The following is a 19,264-nucleotide window of genomic DNA, read 5'->3' as shown; positions in this document are numbered from 1 at the left end:
GACAAGGAGGAAGGTGGCATAATGGAAAGTGTGTTAGACTTTGGGTCAAGGGGTCCTGAGTCAGAATCATGCTTTAGACACTTAATATATCACTAACATTTATATAACATTTACAATGTTCCAGGCACTGTGCTAAGCACTTTACAATTATTATCTCATTTGCTCCCCACAACAACCCTGGAAGGTAGTTGCTATTATCATTCCCATTTTACAGATGAGGAAACTGAGAGAGTTAGGTTAAGTGACTTGCCCAGGGTCCTAGAGTTAGTGTTTGAGACTGGATTTCAATTCAATTCTGACCCCTCAACACTCTTTCCTCTGTACCACCAATCTGTCTAGATATTATTATATTACTATATTATATTATGCATATATAATATATATTACACACTTAATAACTGTGTGGCCCTAGGAAAGTCACTTAACTATTCTCAGCCTCAATTTCCTTATTTGTAAAATGAAGATAATAATAATACCTAGCTCCCAAGGCAATAGCCTCAGAAAATTATTGTGAAGAGATTTTTATGTAAAACACTTCACAATCTCAGAGTGATATAGAAGTGTTGTTAGCTTCTTGATGTACCATACTATTAGCTGCAATTGAAGATGAAAATAATTTCTAGATGGAAGAAAACAGAATGAGTCCAATAATAGCATTACGTGACTTTACATGTCATTATGTAGACCTTCTAAAAGACATAATTAAGCTTTCTATTAACTGACCCTGTTATGTAACAGCTATTATCTAAAACCACGTTTCCCATCAAGAGAGAATAGTCATATACCTAACTAAAATTTCTGTATGAGAAGGGGTGGAGATTTGAAACTCCAATAGCGGATCCAGACACATGGGTTTGAGGCTCTGTCCATGCAGTGTGCATTAGCACCAGCCACTGGCCTTCTATTCCTTGTGACAGCCCCATTTCTGGGACCAATTATGTGACAAATAATCCCAGAATAAATGTTAATACAGCAAAGACTCAAATTAAAATTAGCAACACCTTCTTTGGAATTCTCAGTGATTTTTTTTTTAATGCAAGCACATAAAATACATTTACAAATGTACTCTTATTAAATGAATTTCACTGAAGCATAAAACACTTTTCTTTTGAATTTTCAGACAAGGAAGGAAATGGATACTGTCTTCAACAATGATGGCGTACTGCTACTTAAAAGCTGGAAATAGATTCCACAGTAATTTACCTCAGTTGTGAAAAACTCTGTTTCAAATGAATTTCAGATTTTGCTAATTTTTCTACTGGTTCTATCCTCAGAATGACAGAAAACACATAGTGACAAAATTTATAAAATGTTGCTTGAGCCAAAAGCCATAAGGAGCTTCTTAGGGGAATAACAAAATAAATGAAACTTTCAGGTCCCTGTAGAATTTTTCAAGGCACAAAGGCAAACATTTGTAAACTTAGAGAGTCCCACAGGCCCCCAAAGATTCAGTCTAGAGGTTCGTGTCTTTCATTTTGGATAAGAGAAAAAAATAAAGGAACTGATGAAAGTCATGACTTAAAAACACAAAGACATTAATTTACAACTTCTTAGTTTTATATTTTTCCTTTCATTCCAAACCAGACAAATAAATTGTAATGACAGGGAAAAAAAAGAGATAAGACTAACTACTGGACTGCTGATGATACAAATAATACAGTTTGTGTTTGGAGACAGTCTCAAACAAGTTCTAAGAACCAATGAATGAAATTTACATACCCCCTAATGCCCTAATATAATTTTATAGGTATCTATCTATCTATACATGCACACATACACATTTGGTCCTCTTCAAGAATGAAGGACAAACAATAATATCTATATTTATATATGGAGAGAGGGGAAAGAGAGAGAGAGAGAGAGAGAGAGAGAGAGAGAGAGAGAGAGAGAGAGAGAGAGAGAGTTAAATCCACTCAATCGCTACTCCAACACTCCATCATGAAAGGGAGTTCTCTGAGTCTATACCTAGCACAAAAGCTCTGGCAAGCTTCACCAAGGTAGAAAGACTTTCAGTTTAGAGCCAGAAATGAATTCCGTATTTTTCATTCAGAGACCAGAAATAATAAACTCCTTACCACCTTGTGAGAATTACTTTGAGTCCCAGAAATTCATGAAGAGGATTGACTAATCTTTCTGATCTGCAATAGTGGAGGAAAACAATGGATTCCTCTGTAGCTAGGTAGTGGAATGCTGGACTTGGAATAGGAAGCCTTGAGTTCAAATACTATCTCAGACACTTAATAGCTGTGTAACTCTGAACAAGGAACCAGACCTCTTAGTCTCAGTTTATTCATCTGTCAAATGCAGAATAATAAGAGCACCTATCCCCTCTATTATGGATCAAATGAGATAATACACCCTGTACTTTGCAAACCCTAAAGCACTATTTAAGTGTTTGCTATTATTACATAGCCCTTAAAAAGTTTTACAAAACATTTTCCAGACAACAATTCTCCCTTTTAATCCTTACAACCACCAGAAAAATGGTTGGTATGGTAGGAGAATTTCACTAATGTACAAATGAGGAAATAGAGTCTCAAGGAGTTTAAAAGACTTTCCTAGCATCACACAGCATGCCAGTGTCAGAGGAGAGGGTCAATTCCACTTCTTTCCTTAATCCAAGTCCAATACTCTTTCCATGACACTACATTCCCTCCCAGATCAGAAGCATTCCAGATTAAACATCTTTAACTAATACATCAGTTCTAAATAAAATGAAACCTCACCAAATAAGGTCTGAGACAAGTAGCAAAAGAAGACCAGTGTATTTCTCAAGTTTTGGTCAACAGATAGCAAGAGTTTTTTTTAAACTTAAAGAGAAATAAAAAATCAATAAGTCATTGCACTTCCAAGAAAAAGGCATCTCCATTTCACAAATAAATCAGATTGAAATACATGAATTTCTAGTTAATTATGAAGGTTTCTAATGGCTTAGACAGATAATTTTGCTATTTTAAACTGATCAAGTGTTATACAAATACTTATCTGGAAAGGAAGACTTTGTTAGAATGGGAGTTTTTGAATTTTGTTTTAAATTGAGAACGAACAAGGCAAATTCCACAGATGGATCTACTTTACTTTAAATAACTACTGTCATAACAATTAGACCCTCACTCACCAACCAAATGAACAACTAGCCAAGGGTTTCTCAAATGCAAGGAAGAGGTGGAATTCTAGGACCCAAGATTAAACAAAGCCAATTTCTTCAACAAGAATATGGATGAGAAAAGTCCCAGGCCCAACAACATGGGACATTTCTCTTACTTCCTAACATAACATTCAAACACCCCCTCCTTCTCTACCACCTTTGATCAAGTGCACTGCAGAGCTCTGACCTTGGCATACTGTCATAAGTCCACAATCCAGGTGCACAATTCCTGGCATGATGGATCAAGCACAAACCGGGGATTTCACAATTTTAGTTTCCTTCCTAGAAAAATGTGATACACAATGCAATGTGATCTTATAAACCAGCCCATTATATTTTCATGAAACTCCGACATTAGCCTTGGAAATGAGAGATTTAAATCCCATCAAATCAACTTTTACACACAGCAACAGCAATCCAAAAAATAAAGAAAAAGAAAGAAAAAAAGGCACTTGGAAGAACTTTAGCTTTTTCCTTTTTAAAGAATCGCATGAGCTCCCACTCAGTAGAACAGGTCCAAACCCCACACATTTTATCTTCTTTCCAAAAATTAGCCAATGCTGTGAAAAGAGGGCCAAAGATAATGAAGACCAGATGCCTACCTTCGCTGGTAGCTGCATTCTTTTGAGCTTTGGTCGGCGTATGATCTGTACTTGAACTCACGTCGGATGAGATGCTTGAGCTGCCTTTGCCTATGACAAATAAAATAAGCAGAAGTTGTTGAATTTCTTAACTCCAGAACTCCAGACACATCCTGACCAGTGGACCATACTATCTTTTTAGTCTTATATAAAGGGATATTATAATACAAAGGTTTACTTGTATTATAAACAATTGATGCTTCAATAAATAGCTCTGATCCTGTAGAATCTAAATGGTTTGAGGGCAGGCATGGTTTCCTTTCTGGATTTGTAGCCCCAGCATACAGCTCAGTACTTTGCCCACACAGCAGGCATTTAATATATACTTACTGAATGAACAACATTATCACTTTTCTTTTATGTATGTGCTTTTTCCTAGAGGGACATAATTTGACTTGTGTTATGTCCAAAACAAGCCATATTGGTTCTACTGTAAATTTATATTGGATTATTCACATAGTCCAATTTAATTACTTGAAAAAAAAATTAGGGACAGCTAGGTGGCGCAATGGATAGAGCACCAGCCCTGAAGTCAGGACGACCTGAGTTCAAATTTGGCCTCAGACCAAACACTTGACACTTACTAGCTGTGTGACACTGGGCAAGTCACTTAACCCCAATTGCCTAAATAAAAAAACAAACAAAAAAAAACAGACCAAAAACAAAACAAAAAAAAGGAAAAATATTAAATGCACATTTTATGTGCTAGGTGGGGTGGGATGGAGAAGGGGCTTTGTCAATGTTTTATGAGATATGATCCCTGCCCTCATTGTTCTCATGGTCTGATAGAAACATTTATTAAGTGCCTACTGGATGTTATTTTTTTACCTGATGAAGATGATGCCAAATTTAGACAAAGCACAGGCCCTTACAGGATGGTATGTCTAATGCTTTCTGAGAAAAAAAAAGTATTTCTTAAAATAGATATTCTAAGGATCATGAGTTTCTGGACTGGAACAAACTTTAGAGATCATCTAGTATAACCTTTTATTTTATAACTGAGGAATCTGATCCTAGAGATGTAACCTGAATTTTCCAGGTTCAAATAGAGAGGAAACAATGTGGTTTATTGAGGAAAAAAAACACTGGACAGGCAGAATCCTTGAGACTAGTCTGAGTTCTCAGACAACATAGGCAAGTCACTACCCTTCCCTGATTCTCAGCTGCCTTATTTGTCAAATGAAGGAGTGGATGAGCTCTAAGGTTCCTTTCAGCACTAAGTCACTGATTCTAATGCATGGCAAAAACCTAGATCTTCTGAAATAAAGCACCTGCACCATGACACTGACTTCCAAGTGAGTTATGCTACCAGAGGCTCACCATAAATATAATCCACCTGAAAAAAGGAAGTTCATTGGCAAAAGTTCCTATTTATGTATCTACAGTAAGAATGTTTAATTTCTTGATTTTTTTTTTTTAGGCAATTGGGGTTAAGTGACTTGCCCAGGATCACATAGGTAGGAAGTGTTAAGTGTTTGGTCTGAGGCTGGATTTGAACTCAGGTCTTCCTGACTTCAGGGCCGGTGCTCTATCCACTGCGCCACCTAGATGCCCCTTATTTCTTGAATTTTCAGCTACAAAAAGGTAGCAAAAGAAAACAATTATCTTATCATTTTAATAAAATAGGAGTAAAAGAGAAGGGTTCTTTGCTGTGGAGTAATAAGCAAGTCATATGAACTATCATTTATAGACTATTGTGGCTATTTATCTGCCTCCAGAAAAAAGATCTTATTTCTCACTATGAATAAAACCACCAACAACAAAATCCATCCTTGACTCTCTGCCTCACCCAGCTACCATATCATCTCTCTTCTCTACAACATCAACATTGTCAAACTTTTTCAGAAAAGTGTCTACACAAAATAACTCTAGTTCTTCACCATCTCCCATCTTCCTAATACTTCCTCATTTGACTTCTAACCTGTTCCACATATTATACTGCAACTGCTTAAAAATCAATTATAAAAAATCAGTGACCTCTTCCTATATAAGGTGATTAGACAAAACTTATATGGTCACCCAGATAAAGAGGTGGGTTCCAAAGATAGAGACAACTATAGCGACTAATGAATAGCTATTAGTGTAACTCTGATTTTTTTTAAAAAATGCTACTAATCCTTTTTTTTCTCTTATAAGACCTATTTGTGATTGGTTTATTGAGAGGCACCTGAGGTTTGCATATGCTAGATTGGTACATTTGCAGAAACCCAAAATTCTCTTTTCTTTGTCAGCATAGTACTGCAGAGCCCCTAACATTTTTAGATCATTCAGCCCTATGGTCTTGTTAGAATTGGCTACTTGAGTTGTCATATTTTAGGCTTAATTTCTCCATAGCAGGATAAAATGTTGACCTTTAATAAGGTAACTAATGTAATATAATAAAGTAATCAATGATGCTGCCACTGCTGATAATCATAATAGTACTACTACTACTACTACTACTACTACTACTACTACTACTACTACTACTAAATAACATTTATCTAGTGCTTACTATATGCCAGGTACTATGTCAAGCACTTCACAATTATTATCTCACTAAATGCTTACAAAAAACCTGGGAAATAGATGCTATTATTATCCTCATTTTAGAGATGAGGAAACTAAGGCAAATAGAGGTTATGGCTTGCCCATAGTCACACAGCTAATAAATGTCTGAGGCCAGATTTGAATTCAGGCCTTCCTGATTCCAGGTTTGATACTCTACCCAGTGTGCCATCTAACTGCCTCGTGTATGGTTAATAACTTTTCTATATGAGTATGTCCACTGGATAGCACTCTGGCCTTGGAGTTGGGAGGATCTGAGTTCAAATCCAGCACTTGACATATACTAGCTGTGTGACCCTGAGCAAGTCACTTAACTCTGATTGCCTCACCAAAAAAGAAAAAAAAAGATGTCCTATATGAGTATGTCTATTAGGTCAGTTTACACATTATCAATAAACTCTGAAGATAAATACACCAAGTAAGACATTTTCCATCTGCCCGTAGTAATAATAACCTGAACGACACAATAAATGATGGTGGATATTTTTTTCAATGTCCTCTTTTTCCTTTATATCCATGAAGTATTTGAGTTATATTTATTTTATTTAATCAAATGACACTTTTACCTTTTAAAATCAGCTCTATCCATTATTTGATTAAGAATTACCCGTTAGTCACAGTTGTCTGAGGTATCTCCTGTTATTCTCTATTTTAAAGATTGATGTGACCTTTGACCTTTATTTGGGCCCCATATACATTTGAATTTTATTGTGATATATGTTGGTAGATATTGGTCAAAACCTAATTTCTCCCAAACCATTTTCTAACTCTCCCAGCAGTTCTTGTTCAATAGGAAGTTCTTGTCCTAGTAGTTGGTGTTCCTGGTTAATAGAACATTATTCTACTATGTTTGATTGCTTCTTGATTTCATTTAACTTGCTTATTCAATTGTCGATTGTCCATTTTTTTCTGTGTTATAATTAGTACCAAATACGTTTGATGATTGAATCTCTATAATAGAGCTTGGAATATGCTACATTCCAACTTATTTTCATTATTTCTCTTGAGATTGCAGAATTTTGTAATCCAAGATCTGAATAACAAATGGAATTTCTTCTAACAATCTTTTCCCTTGGGTTTTGTCTGTATTATTCAGAAAATGTATTGATTTTTGCAGGTTTGCTTTGCATCCAGCTATTTTCATAATGCTATTATTTCAATCAGTTTGTCATAGAATCTCTGTGAATGTGTAAGTAATGTAACATATCATCTGCAACTGAGGTGATTTTTCCTCATCTGTGCCTATTTTTATTGCTTAAATTTTACTATCTTTTTGTTACAGTGAAAATTTCTAGCACACCAAAAAATAGTAATAATAATTGTCATTGTTGAATTTAAAAAGTGATGTGTCAAATAAACTTTTAGGTTTTTTTTTTGCTTTGTTTGAAATCATGATTACAATGCCTGCTTTGTTGGATTTCATTGAATCTCCTTTAGCTCCTCATTTTAACTATATAGGAATCTTTATGCTTTAATTATTTCTATAAAAAGGAAAAATGTTGCCCCATTTTGACTTCCCTCTTTTGTTTCATAATTGAGTTCATTCACATCCTTGGTTATAATTATTCAGTTTATGTCCATCATTTCCTATTATAATGTTTCCTCCTTTTGATCTTTCCTACTTCATCTTCTTTAAAAGAAAAAAAAGGAACAAGAGGAAAAGGGGAATGAAATCAGTACTAGTTATCCACAGTTAGAATGGTCTGATTACAAACTTCTCCCCTCTCCCATTTCTTTTACCTCAGAGAAAAATTATAATTAACCCTTTGTATCTGAAGTTGTTGGATTTTTTGCACATCTTTCATCTTCAACTCTACCCTTTTTTGTCAATCCTTATGCTCTTTCTCCCTGATTCAGTCCAGTTTCATATTTATTTTATGTGTATTTCTACATTATACTCCTTTTTCCCTTTAAATTTCTTTTGCTGGTCATACATAAGAATAATGTCCATGTGGTCCCCTATTCTTTCTCCACCTTCCCCTCCTCTTCTCCATTCCTTTGTTAGGGAATTTCCCCCACTCCTTACCTTGCTAATTGACCTACAGGATTAAATTCCCTACAAGATTAAATTTAGCTTTTGGGAATATATTATTTTTAGATGTAGGCTTTTTGATATATCATATTACTTTACTTTTTTTTTCTTTCTCACGTTTGTTTCAGAATATATAATGGAAATGGTACTGAAGTTTTAACACCATACATTTTAATTTCTTCACAAATGAAATTTCTTACATTTTTCATGCTGATGCAAATACTGAGTTGGCTCCCAGAAGCCATATTTTTAAATGGCCTTCCATGCCAGATTGTACTCTACTCACTGAAACAATTGCTCAGCAGAAAATTAGAGTCAGAAAATGTGCATAGTCAAGGAGCAATCCAAAAGGGTTAGGTTTAGAAACATACCTATCAAAGGAGTTAGAGTAATTCCTTTTCATATGGTGGGATTAATTGAAAAGTCAAGCCAGCAGTTTTATCACCTAAACAGCAAAGTAAAATAGCTGCAATTTCTTCTCCCCTTTACTCACTGCTCAAAATGAATTGCTTGGTTCTAAAACCAAGCAATTTTTGTTTCTGTCCTGTCCCTACCAACTCTCTTTTCTCCTTCTTTGGAAGGCAGGACAAATGTCCTTGTGATAGCCCTATATGAAACGCAGCTTCCAGATTTTGCATCGCTGCGATCATCATACGTATCTACACAGACACACAAATAAAACTTTCTCTTTGTCAATGGACAAATATGTAGGAGACGACGAAAACATTTCTAAGCTCTAAGAGTTAGGCTATTTGTTTGTAGAGGGAAGTACTACACTGATAAAAAAAAATCATAGGCAAAATACTGAACTACTGACAATGCAAAAAACAAACAAAAAGAAAGATGTATCAGCTAACAACTTGGGAGGAAATAAGGAAAGCATCATACAAGGGGAGAAGAAAAATGGACAGTAAGAGTATTTGTGTCATTATTTAAGCTTTGAAAATCATTTAACATACATTATCTTATTTAACATAGTTCAGTCAGCTTTTCAGTTGTATCCGACTCTTTGCAACACCACTTGGGGTTTTCTTGGCAAAGTTGTTTGCCATTTCCTTCTTCTGATGAATAAACTGAGGCAAGCATACTTGCCCAGAGTCACATAGCTAGTAGGTATCTGAGGCCAGATTTGACCTCAAAAAGATAAGTCTTTCTGACTCCAGGCCCCAAACTCTACCCACTTTGCCACTTAGCTGCCCAATTTGATAGTAAAATAGCATAAAGGTAAAGACCTTAAGCAAATCACTTAGCCCTGTTTGTCTTAGTTCCTTATCTGTAAAATCTTCTGGAGAAGGAAATGGCAAATCACTCTAGTATCTCTGCCAAGAAAACCCCAAATGGGGTCATGAAGAGTCAGACAGGACTGAAACGACTGAACAAAATGTATTAGAGGACACTTTCCCCATTTCGTCTGGTAATTAAGGAAGAAAAAAAAACCCAAGAGATTAAAACTTAGATCTCTGTGTATTTTTTAACTTCATATTCTTTATCATAAGGAATATATGTACGTATATATAAATACATATGTATGTATATACATACATACACATATGTATGTATGTATGTATATATGTATGTACTTTTTTTTTTGCCTGGGTAGAAGAATGAGGGAGATACATTGGGAAATGTAGGTGATGTAAAAAAAAAAAAAAATCAAAGGTAAGATAGAGACTAGTCCTGTGATTTAATTGATATAGGGAACTCTCAGGTGAGGAAATTCTCTCGTTCAAAGCTGGTCAACATCTTCTCTGTCTTAGAGTCTTAGGGAATTGCCAACAGCTTAAAAGGACATTGAGGGGATTTGCCAGGAGTCACATAGTCAATGTGCCTCTTGTGGGAGGACTTATCCCAGGTCTTTCTAGCTTTCAGAATTGTTCTCTATCAATTATGTCATGTCGTCCCTAGCCAAACAAAAGACACCAATAGTTTTAAAAATCACAACAACGTATAAGAGCCCATATTCTAACATACAATGACTCAAGAAGTAAAGATGAGATGCCACAGGCTTGTACACATGCATTCGAGCCCATAACTGCCCCTGCCTGCCACAACATCTGCCCTTCCTCACTCTGAGGCTAGTGGTTCCTTTTTGTGATTTTTTTTGCCTTTAAAAGCTGCCTTTGATATTGATTTTAACCATATTTCATGCACACAGAAACATATAAATAGGGAGTAGAACTCACACAATGCAATTTTTCCTGAGACCTTCAGTCCTCCTAGTCAATCCTCTTTCCTGCTGCAGTTAAAATATTTTTTTTCAGAGAAAATGGAGTAAAATAGAAAATTCAGCATAAACATGTTATATATATATATTGTATATAATGTATGCATGCATGTTATATAATACACATATAAATTACATTTATAAAGTCTAACTATTTTATAAATATTTAGGAAATATATATATATATATATACACACACACACATATATATGCCTGCATACATGTGTACATAAATACATGTATAACTAGATAAAATTAAATGAATATACACATGTGTACGTACACAGTTATGTGTGTATATATTTATAGAAGCTCATATCACCAGGTTACTAGGTGACGAATATTTCCCAGAATAGCAAAACTTAAACTATGAATTCTACCATGGAGCAGGTTGTGATCTGTATAGGTAGACAGAATATTCATGGAATCATGGATCCTTTACATATTGAAATATGCACCTGGTCTCCAAAGTATTCTCCTGCCATAGACAGGTGACCTTCAGTCCCCTATTCCAGCAGAGCATTCAAACTAGAAAAGGCTTTGATTAAGGGTGGGAGAAAGACTGCTGTTCAAGGACAAATCATTAGTTTGGAGATGCTCATTAAGAGAAATCTAGACACACGATTTGAGGGGGGTTGGGGCACAATAATTCATAGCATTATCTACTAAATAGAGGGTTGGCATCATTGAAGGAATCATCAGTGAGATCACAGATCTTCTGATATATTGTATATGTGTAAATACATTTATATGTACATGCATACACAAATATATATGCATATACATACAAGTTCAGTAAATAACCAAAATAGATTATACCTAGTTAGGTATTTATAGTCTCAATCTAATAATGTGTTTATTTATTTGCTAGCTTCTGTCTTCATCAGAGACTGATAGTATATTATTAATTTATATTACTGTTATTGTTGGTAACACTAATAGCAGTAATTAACATTTATGTAGTGTTTTCCAATTTACAAAGCAATTTCCTCAAAACAGTTCTATAAGGTACACATTATAAGTAGTTTTATTTCAATTTTACAAAAGAAAGAAACAAAGTCAGAAAGCTTAAAGTAAGTAAAAAATAATTTATTTCAAGTGATTTGCTCATTGCCCTCATAAAGGGCAAGATGATGCTCAGAATGTGGTTATCTACAACCAAATCCCTTCCTCTTTCTATCTCTTGGCCCTGTCTCCCACCAAGCACATCAGGTCTGTGTTTGTGAAGCCTGAAAAAGTGATAAATTGTATTCTATTATGTCTTTCTAAAGGCTAATTATCACCTTTGAGTTGAGAACCTCTAAAAAGGACAGAGACATAAACAAGTCATCAGGTTGAGAAATCAGAAATTATTCTGAAAGCAATGTTCCTAAAATGCTGATTCCCTCCCTCCCCGCCACCTACATTCACTCTAACATAAGCATAAGTATATGTATATCTTTGTGTTGAGAGAAAGCTAGCTGATATCCTATTTCTATCACTTGTGTAAACCTATTATCATGGGAATGTTACTAAGAGACTTTTCTAGTCTGCTATGCCAATCATGCATTCCTTGGGGTTCTGCATTACAGTGTGCCTGGTTTTCATAATATTTGGCTGCAAGAAGACGGTTCTTTAAAAGGTGCTACATTGGAAGAGGGTTTTAAGTCTTTTTTAATAATTAAAAGAACCCCACAAGAACATGTAAGATTAAGTTACTTTTCTAGTACAGTCTGAATAACTTAACTTTGTAGGTACAGCTACTTAAAAACAAAATTGGCAATATTCCCCTTCTCCTTTACCATTACATAAGAAGGGTGAAGGGTGTGGTAGGGGAGATCAAACAAGAAATATGTTTTATTTGAATTCAGGAGACCTATGGCTTATGATTCATTTTGGTTCCCACCATTCTTCAAGCTCCAAGAAATCACATGCAAAAGTGATTTACCCTATCAATTATATTCCAGGGCCAAGCTAGTTACATGGATTGTAGTCATGGCCATGAATGTCAAGACTTCCCAAACATTTGTAGATTCACACACCGCCAGGGCCTATGTATTGGCAGTAGTAGCTCCTTATTAATTTGTGCTGTTCTCATTCTCAACCTGCCGGTGTTCCCTATGCAACAACCAGATCCTGTGGAGGATAGCTTTAATATTGAACAGCCGCAGCAAATGAAGGGGAACTTTTCAATATTGAAGGCTTAGATGAATGGAGGGATAGAAGAAGTTATGCATCCGTCATTCCTTACCCTTTCGCTACTCCTTTTGAATCAGTTATTTAATGTCTTCATCTCTCTTTAGCAGTCTTTACACAAAGAATATTGGTGATCTCAGAGAAGAATTTGGCTTCATCACTGGCTCAGATCCATTTTATTCTTTGCATGGAAATAGAGTCTTTCAAAAGGTGGTTTAGCTAACTGAGGGCCAAGGGGGGTGCAATTAAATGTATTGTTTCTCCAGGGTATTAGACCTTGAAGCGCGGTGGAAAGAGAGGGGCAGCTTTATTTTCCTTGGAGGGCTATAATTTATTGCCGTGAAAGTGGGGGCATTTACACACACTCCCTTTAAAAAAATTTCTTTGCTTTGATTCTTGTCTTTTCACTCCCTTCTCCCCTCTAGCTCTTAAGGATGGGGCAAAGGTAAGGAGGAATGAGGAAGGAAAGTAAAGGGCCTGAGAAACTATTTCAGTTCTCCCTGTCTCTCTCCCCCTCCCAATCTTGCAATATCTACACTAGTATAAATTGTATTCAAAGGCCTCTGAAATTTTCCAAAATGCTATATTTTGATTCAGAGCATCCAGGTTGAAACCTCAGTTCTACCGCTGTGACCTGAGCAAGTCACTTTACCACTTTGGGCCTAAGTTTATCCATTTGTAAAAAAAAAAATAGGGCTGCATTAGATGATCTGGAGATCTCTGCGGGAGCTACACATTTATGACCTCTATGATTCTATGACCCCTAAGACCCAACTTAAATGCCAAATACTTCTTCCATGAAGCTTTATCTGCTACCCCACAATCGTGTGATTTTACCTTCATCTGAACTGAGCACATGTTTTGAAATTTTCACATACACTTGTTATATTTTAAATTCTATTATGATAATCTAGGCGGAATCTAGTTGATTGTAAGCCCTTGAAGGCAGTGAATATAGAGTATGCTGGGACCAGAGGAAGTATACAGTACAATACAGAGTAGGTGGTTCATAAATGTGGAAAGGAAGGAGGGAGAGAAGAAAGCAATGACAGAAGAAGCATTTTTATCACATTCATGTTAAATGCAAGAGTATGTGAAAATTGGAGGTCAGGGGATGTCTATAAATGAAAGGATAATAGGATCATCAAATCAGAATTGGAATGGAACTTGGTTCTCCTCTGACCGTCGGGTAGAAGTTTCCTGAAAAAGCAGCAGCAAAGAATTGGGAGGGATGTAGGTGGAGACAACTACGTAATATAGTAGATAGAATACAAGATTCAGAATGAAGATTTGTATTTAAATCTTGCCTTGGACACTTAGCTGTGCGACACTGGGCAAGTTCATTTAAACCCTGAACACACAGTTTCCTCTTCTCTACAATTACTAATGGTTGTTAGATTTTCAATGGTATCTAAGGGTTTTTTTTCCCACCTCTAAACTGATATTCCCATGTGCTTGTTGATTTTTACAATGGCTGAACAAAATGTGGTAAATTGATAGAAAATTATGGTACACGAATGTGAATATTATCGTGTTGTAAGAAGTGACAAATCTGAAGAATTTGAGAGAGAATGGGAAGACATATGAAATGATGTGGAGTGAATTCAGTAGAACCAAGAAAACAGTATATGATACTACAAATGGTATAAGCAGAAAGAACAATAAAACTCAACCCAACATTGCAAATATGACCAAGACTGTACCCAGAAAAGGGTTTAGAAAATGCATCTCCCTCTCTTCTCTTCAGGGATGGAGGAGACTATAAGTCTATGAGTATGAAATATTGTATGTACTATATCAGATACAGTTAATGTGTTGGATGGATTTTCTCAACTGATTTTTTTTTCTTTTTTAAAAACATCTTTGTCACTAGGGACAGCTTGCTGTAGAGAGGAGAGTGAAACATTGAGAAATATGTGTGATGTAACAACAGAAACAATCATTGATTTTTTTTAGAGGAAAGAAAGCAGCTGGCATTCATACTCCTTTACAGACCACACATCTTAGACTCTTCAAGTGTTTATCTTTTATTGCCATTCTTTTTTTCTAGTGGAGGTCAGATGATGATTTGCTTACTGCTGGAGGGTGGGTGGGGCTCAGTGAGCTGCTGCTCATTGCTGTACTTGGGAGGAGCTTTGTCTCAGAGAGAACGCTCATGGAGAGGATTTTTAAAATGCTGCTGGGTCCATACAGATTCACTTCTAGAGAAGCCAGAAGCAAAGGAGTTAAACAGATTGGAATGCAAACAGATGATTAAACACAGTATTGTATTGCTTCCAGCAGAGCTGTATGGCAGGTCTGGTTGGCTGCAATGAATCTATAGAAGCAAACAACAGATGTCACAGTTGCTAATTGAAGTGCATACAAAGATCATGGAGAACACAATACACACCTGCTGCAAAACCCGCATCTTCAAATGCCTAAGCAGCTTTGGCTAGAGGGGAGCCCCCAGTAGCTGCCAGTGGGATTTTCCTCCCCTTGTTGACCATTAAGCCATATGGAAACCTATTACATTCTATTTAGGAAAGACAAGTGTTTTCTAACATCACATGAAATGGCTTTGAGTCAGCCTTCCAATGATAAAACATCTCAATCTAAATCTAGAACAAGGAGAGGCAGAGTTGGTGGGTGGGAAGAGTCTGGTCTCTAAATTTAAAGATGAGGGTTCAAGTCCTAACACTGTCCCTTCATAGCTGGGTGGATCAGAGTAAGTCACACTTAACCTTTATAAATCTGACACCTCCCTCACAGTATCCTTGTAAGGAAAACACAGTGTTAACTTTAAAGCATTACATAAATGAGAATTATTGTTAGTGTTGTTTATTTGCTCACATGATCTGGAGAGGTAGTTTTCTTTTTAAACATTTCTCAGAGGTTGAATGGCTTAATAGAAGCAGTGATTTTTCTATGTATTGATCCCAGTCTCCTTTTGTTGCTGGGGTATATGCGGATAATTGTCCCAGGTATCTCTACACATTCCCAATGTGCTTCTACTACATAAAAATTTCTGCTAAGAAATAGTACCCTAATAACTTTCTTAAGAACTGCTATTTTCAAAGAAAGAGAAGGAATGTAAAAGAAATAATAATAATAGATGCTTTATCATTTCATGTGCAGAAATAAGTAAGTAGGATGATCTATCCACAATCACAGTCCTTTTATACAAATCTACTAAAAGTCAGCAGGATACCTTGAGCCTTCCTCCCCATCCCCTAAACCCCAAAAGAAAGATAACAGCCCATCTTTTTTCCACAATCAATATTCTCAATCTGTGGTTCAGTGCATTTTACTTCAATGCCTATTTAGATGCAGTTTAATATAAAGGAAAGAATATTGCATTTAGAGTCAGAAGAAAGTTGGGTTCATCTCCTGCCTCTGATTTACTGTGTAATGATGGACAGGAAAGATTCTAAACCTCTCTGAACCAGTCACCTCATCTTAAAATGATGACAATGACTATAGTACTTGTCTTCACATCTATCACGTGCTCCTATATATTGTCTTCCTCCATTTGAATATAAACTCCCTGAGGGCAAGGACTATCTTGCTTGTATTCAAATTCTCAGTGTCCAGTGTCTAGCACAAAGTAGGTACTTAATAAATGTATGTATGTATATATGTATCTGTCTGTCTGTCTATGTGTCTCCCTCCCTTCCTCCCCCACAATATTGCTGGGTCAAATAAAATAGTATATGTACAAAGTCTTACATATTACAAAATTTTAATGTTGGCATAAATTACTTTCCTCTTTTGCTTGTTGGTTAGCATGTCTTCAAATAATTGTTGAGCTATCATTTCAAATCTTTCAAAGAACATGGTAAAATTCTAACCAAAGCATCACTACAATCCATGGTAACATTTTTTTTTATGATATTATGAAAAACCAATTGTAAAACTCTGAAGACCCACTAGTGATCTTCTGGGATGCCATTCCGAGTCTTAGAATACTATGTTAATTCTAGCTATAATTTGTATTAAAGATTTACCAAGTGCCTACTCTGTCAAAGCACATAATGGGTGGAGGTTGATCTCAGAAAAATTCCAAAATATGCATTCCTTCAAGGAATTTAGTTTAATTTAGTCTTATTTAATAATAAGAAATTATGATGAGAAACCACAAAATGCAGAGGTGGAAGACTTCTTCAAGGTTATCTAATACAACTGCCTCATTGTACAGATGAGGAAGCTGAGAACCAGAGAGGGTAAAGTGACCTGCTGAAGGTCAGACTGTCAGTGAGCAGCACAAGTAGGTTGAACTCAGGTGCTTTGAGTATAAATGCACTACTCTTTAGACTGTACCATCTTAAGAGGGAGATGAAGTAAGACAGATTACAGCTAATTATTTAATATACTAAATTTCACTATTTTCTTATGTGATTACAATTTTATAGTGATGACAAAACTGGTTAATTTGGATGAAAATAGACATAGATAGGGATTTATCTGCAATGAAACAGCCTTAGAGCTGATTAAAATGCAATGAAGGCTGGAAAGGCTCTGAATACAGTCCAGTGACAAACACCTCTCTAAGCTCAGCAAGGCAGGTCAAGAATTGTGAGTTGGAAGGGACGGAGTGGTCATCATTTGTCCTAAGACAGCATAGGTCCAAATTTAAAAGCTTTTTCATCTTTCTGGCTGGACCCTGCCAGAGCCTGTACTCTGTTGGTATGGCCAATGAGAGTAGAGGGTCACTTCCAGACCACAATGAGGCATCACATTGGAATTTTCATGGAGAAAGTCTTTATGTCAGAAGAAAAGAGAACTCAAGGAACACAAGCCAAGATGTGCCTTTGCATAAAGACGGTGTTCACACTGTTGAAAAGAGAATTTTTGCAACCAGCTCCTTGCTCTGCCTCATCAGAGTCAAAATATGAGAATTTTCTGTTGCCTGTTCTCCCCTTAGGGATCAGAAATAAGTGATACAGCCAAAGAATTATGTAGCATGTCATACCTTTTCTGGGAGAAAAATGCAATGTACAATTCTGTTCCCTTTCTGTGGATTTCACCTCTTGTTTAATAGACCAAGAAAGGAATTCTGAGAAGGATCCACAGTAAACTGAGCCTTGTTATTCCTGGATTTGTTGGTGTTTTTTTTTCCTAATGGATAATTTAGTGCCACCAGTTTTAAAGCTATTTTTGTTTTTTATTTTGTTTTCTTGTGGCCAGAAGGAGGTATCAGTGGGCTTTACAACATAGCTTCTGCTGTATTTCATGTAAGGTTTGATTTAGTAGTTAGGAGCTGGTTGAAGATGGAAGAGTGGGGCAAAGTCTGTGCATTTTCAAAATGTTTGTTTTTCTGACTATACATCCATTTAATTTTTACTTCTGTTGGCTTCCCAATGTATGCTCAGCCTCACTAGAATTTAGTCAGGAAACTAAGTGGCCAAGTATATAGAGTGAGGAACATGAAGCCAGGAACACCTAGATTCAAATTTTGGGCTTGGATAATCCTTAGCTATGTGGGCCCTGCACAAATCATTGACTATCTTGGTACTTCAGTTCCCTTATCTGAAAAATGGACCAATCATAGCATCTACCTCAGAGGACTGTTAGTATCAAATGAATCAAAATATATAAGGCTTTGCAAGCCTTAAAGTGCCACATAAATGCTATTAAAAGTCATACAAATTAATGGTTTTGATACATCCAACTTGACAGCCTTGGTGTTTTGCTTTCCTTACTAGGAAATAAGATGAGAAAGAGAAAAATTCACGTTCAATAAGAGGGTCCCCAACCACTATGTCTTCCATTCCTCCTCAACTTGACAGAATTGTATGCGTCTCATAACAATATGGGTGGCTTCTGATGCTTAAAAGTGGACAGACATTTTATTACATAGACCAGCACCTGCTCCTATGAGCACAAGCTACTTTACCCACAATAGAACTTTGTATAATTCTGATAAAAAAAAGAGTCAAAACATGCCAACTAACATAAAGACAGATGTGGATGATCCTAACAGATGGTCTTTCACAGCTTCACAGCTGGGTTTTTGACTGAATATTGATGACATAATCAGAACAAAGGACATTTTAAAGGTGCATCTGTTTAGAATACAATTTGCCATAGAGTTGTATTTGTAAGAATTTGTACAGAATAAGAATTTTCTTTTTTAAAATATAAGATTCTAGGTAAAGGATTCCTTACTTTTCTTAACCCTATCACCAGAATAAAAAAAAAAAAGTCCCTTAAACAAGATGACCTTGACAGCCAAACACTTAACCCAAGGATATCAAACTTAACCTCCAGAAATATTGATCATCCAACAGCGTCCTTGACAAATACTATTGCCCTCCAACACAAATTTTAATATTGTAGTAAATTTCTTTCTTCTTTTGCTTGTTGGTGAGCATTCCCTAACATAAGTATTGAGCTATCATTTCAAATCTTTCATAGGACATGGTCAAACTTCTAACTAAAACATCATTATGATCCACATTGACATTTTTTTTTCATGCTATTATGGAAAGACAAATGCAAAACACTGAAGACCCAGA

At 36.0% G+C, this 19,264-nt stretch overlaps 1 protein-coding gene across 1 annotated transcript in view; it reads right to left on the bottom strand.

The window, feature by feature from the left end:
- The window catches only part of FBXL7 (F-box and leucine rich repeat protein 7), a 480,554-nt gene that overhangs the window by 333,499 nt on the left and 127,791 nt on the right, over window positions 1–19,264 (bottom strand). Inside the window, exon 2 of the mRNA XM_021008636.2 lies at window positions 3,751–3,840. Coding sequence (XP_020864295.1) covers window positions 3,751–3,840 — 90 coding nt within the window. The remainder of the gene's footprint in view (window positions 1–3,750; window positions 3,841–19,264) is intronic.

The sequence above is a fragment of the Phascolarctos cinereus genome, unplaced genomic scaffold (genome assembly GCF_003287225.1).
Source record: "Phascolarctos cinereus isolate Bilbo 61053 unplaced genomic scaffold, phaCin_HiC Scaffold_4;HRSCAF=312, whole genome shotgun sequence".
In the NCBI taxonomy this organism is placed as follows: Eukaryota; Metazoa; Chordata; class Mammalia; order Diprotodontia; family Phascolarctidae; genus Phascolarctos; species Phascolarctos cinereus.
Note: the sequence above shows the minus strand (reverse complement) of the source record. Positions and strands in the feature narration are given on the sequence as shown.